Raw genomic sequence first — 2103 nt, forward strand, 5'->3', positions numbered from 1 at the left:
GGGCGGCGGGGAGCTCCGGCCCCCCCGCTCCCGCCCAGCCCGTGTCTTGTGTTGCAGGCACAACAGCTGGGAGCCCGAGGAGAACATCCTCGATCCAAGACTCCTCCTCGCTTTCCAAAAGAAGTGAGCAAACTATAAATATTTCTAAGCAAACGATAAAGTCAATTAACTTCTAATTGGCTGCGCGTGCGGTGGAAGCGATGGAAACAACAGGCTGAAGCTCGCCGTGCCTTTTGTGGCACAGCCCTTTTGTTCATCTCCTGAAATTACAGTTCGGGTCCACCTAGGAAGTCTCTCCCGGGGCTGGGTAAACACGGGGAATTTACGGCCCCGTGCACAATCAGGGTTTGCGCTGGCTGTACCACGGGCGCGCGGCAGCGCCCAGCACAGCCCTTCGGCTCTCGTCCCCCGGCCAGCGGTCGGGGCCTCGCTGTGCTTGGGGGTGACTGCAGGCCCCGGTGGGGAGACGGCGCCTGGGACTGCAGGAACGGCTCGGAGGGCACCGAAATGTGCCTGTGGGGGGCACGGCTGCAAGAGGGGCGAGGAAGTAACGGGTGGGAGAAAATGGTGTCCTCTGTCCGGGCTGGGGCTACTGCCCGGGGCCGAGCGGGGGCTGGCAATTGGTCTGCAGCTATTCTGCACCAGGCGTCACGCACGGAGGTAAAAAAGTAGCCAGCTGGCTACGGCAAGCACAGCGCTGCCAAGTATTTGGGCTCCACAGTAATAAAAATCATTAAAGTTTATGATAGGATTTAATTATAACTCGTTTCTGGATCCATTTTTTCAAGAATGGAATCTGGTGGTGAGTGCAGACAGCGCGGGGGTTGATTAGCCGTAGGTATTGCAGCTTAACGCTGTCCTGTGTAAACGGAGAACCACGAAGCAGTCTGGTGATCCAAAACCCCTCCCCACGCGATCACCTCGGGCTTTGCGTGGCTGCCAGCCTGGGCCACCACATCCCGACCAGGAGGTGCAGGAGAGGTGAAATGAGCCCAGCGAAGGTGAGAACTTGCAGAGTTTCCAGGGGACGCATTTGCTTTCCCTCCGCACGGAGGCTGTACCGCTCGCTGTGAGCAGAGGGGAAGCTCAGCTCTGCCAGGCCAGGCTTAGCTGAGACGGGGCAGATGCTTTGGTTTGCCTGATGCCGCTGTAGCAGAAAAGCTGCAAATCTCACCATGAATTGGAAGAGCCACCGACTCGGGATGAGATCATGCCGTGCGGTCCATCGCTGACCGCTGGAAGCTTCTTACCGTGGGGATCTTACTGGAGCAAACAGGGATGCAGGCAGGGATGCAGGCAGGGATGCAGGCAGGGATGCTCTCCCTCCCCTCGGTTCCCCCGGGCGCGAGCAGAGCTGGGAGCCGCTCTCAGGGCAGCATTACAAAACTCGGTGCCTCTCTTTGGAAGGCCTGGGACTGGCACCAGTGGGACAAAGGGACCAGGACTGGGGTAACCAGCAGGCAGAGGATTTTGGCTCTGTGAGCAGTTTGCTAAATACATTTCAGCCATCCGTGCAGGGCAATCCCAGGCTGTGTGCAAGGGTTTTTCTTTCCTTTAACCTCTCCTCCAGGAAATCAGGGCAGATGCCTGCTGCGGCGCCAGCTGGGTACCCTGACATCCAGAGAGCTGTCCTTGTTCTAAGGCCACAATTTTTCTAACCCTTTCCTCACTTTGTAGTTCTTTTTCTTGCATTGCATCGCATTCGTGGCGTGAGTCTTCCAGGGACCTGTGCTGTTCCCACAGGGTAAATGGTCCGGGTGCCAGGGCGGGGAGGTTGAACTGCACAAGCCCCCGGGTTTCCGTACAGTTCTTGGGGCTCTTTGACCGCCCTTGAGTGCGGTGTGCCCCCAACAGCGTGGGCTCAAGTAAGTGATGTGCTCGGAGCCTGCAAGATCGTCCCATGTCGGTAGGGGTGAAGGACACCTCCCAGCCGCTGCTCAGGCACTGGGACGGGAGCTGAGCCAACAGCATCCTGGGGGGGTGGGGGTGGTACTGACAGAAGAAAGGGAGGAACCTGGATGATTTTTGATGTTTGTTTCTTCCCTGCAAACATTGTCTTTCATCGTTGTTTTTTCAGGGAACACGAAAAAGAAGTGCAGAATC

At 57.4% G+C, this 2103-nt stretch overlaps 1 protein-coding gene across 1 annotated transcript in view; it reads left to right on the top strand.

The window, feature by feature from the left end:
* The window catches only part of CBX2 (chromobox 2), a 5283-nt gene that overhangs the window by 1490 nt on the left and 1690 nt on the right, over positions 1–2103 (top strand). Inside the window, exons 2-3 of the mRNA XM_009643024.2 lie at positions 58–123; positions 2078–2102. Coding sequence (XP_009641319.2) covers positions 58–123; positions 2078–2102 — 91 coding nt within the window. The remainder of the gene's footprint in view (positions 1–57; positions 124–2077; position 2103) is intronic.

The sequence above is a fragment of the Egretta garzetta genome, unplaced genomic scaffold (genome assembly GCF_000687185.1).
Source record: "Egretta garzetta isolate BGI_Z169 unplaced genomic scaffold, ASM68718v1 scaffold1097, whole genome shotgun sequence".
NCBI classification, from domain to species: domain Eukaryota; kingdom Metazoa; phylum Chordata; class Aves; order Pelecaniformes; family Ardeidae; genus Egretta; species Egretta garzetta.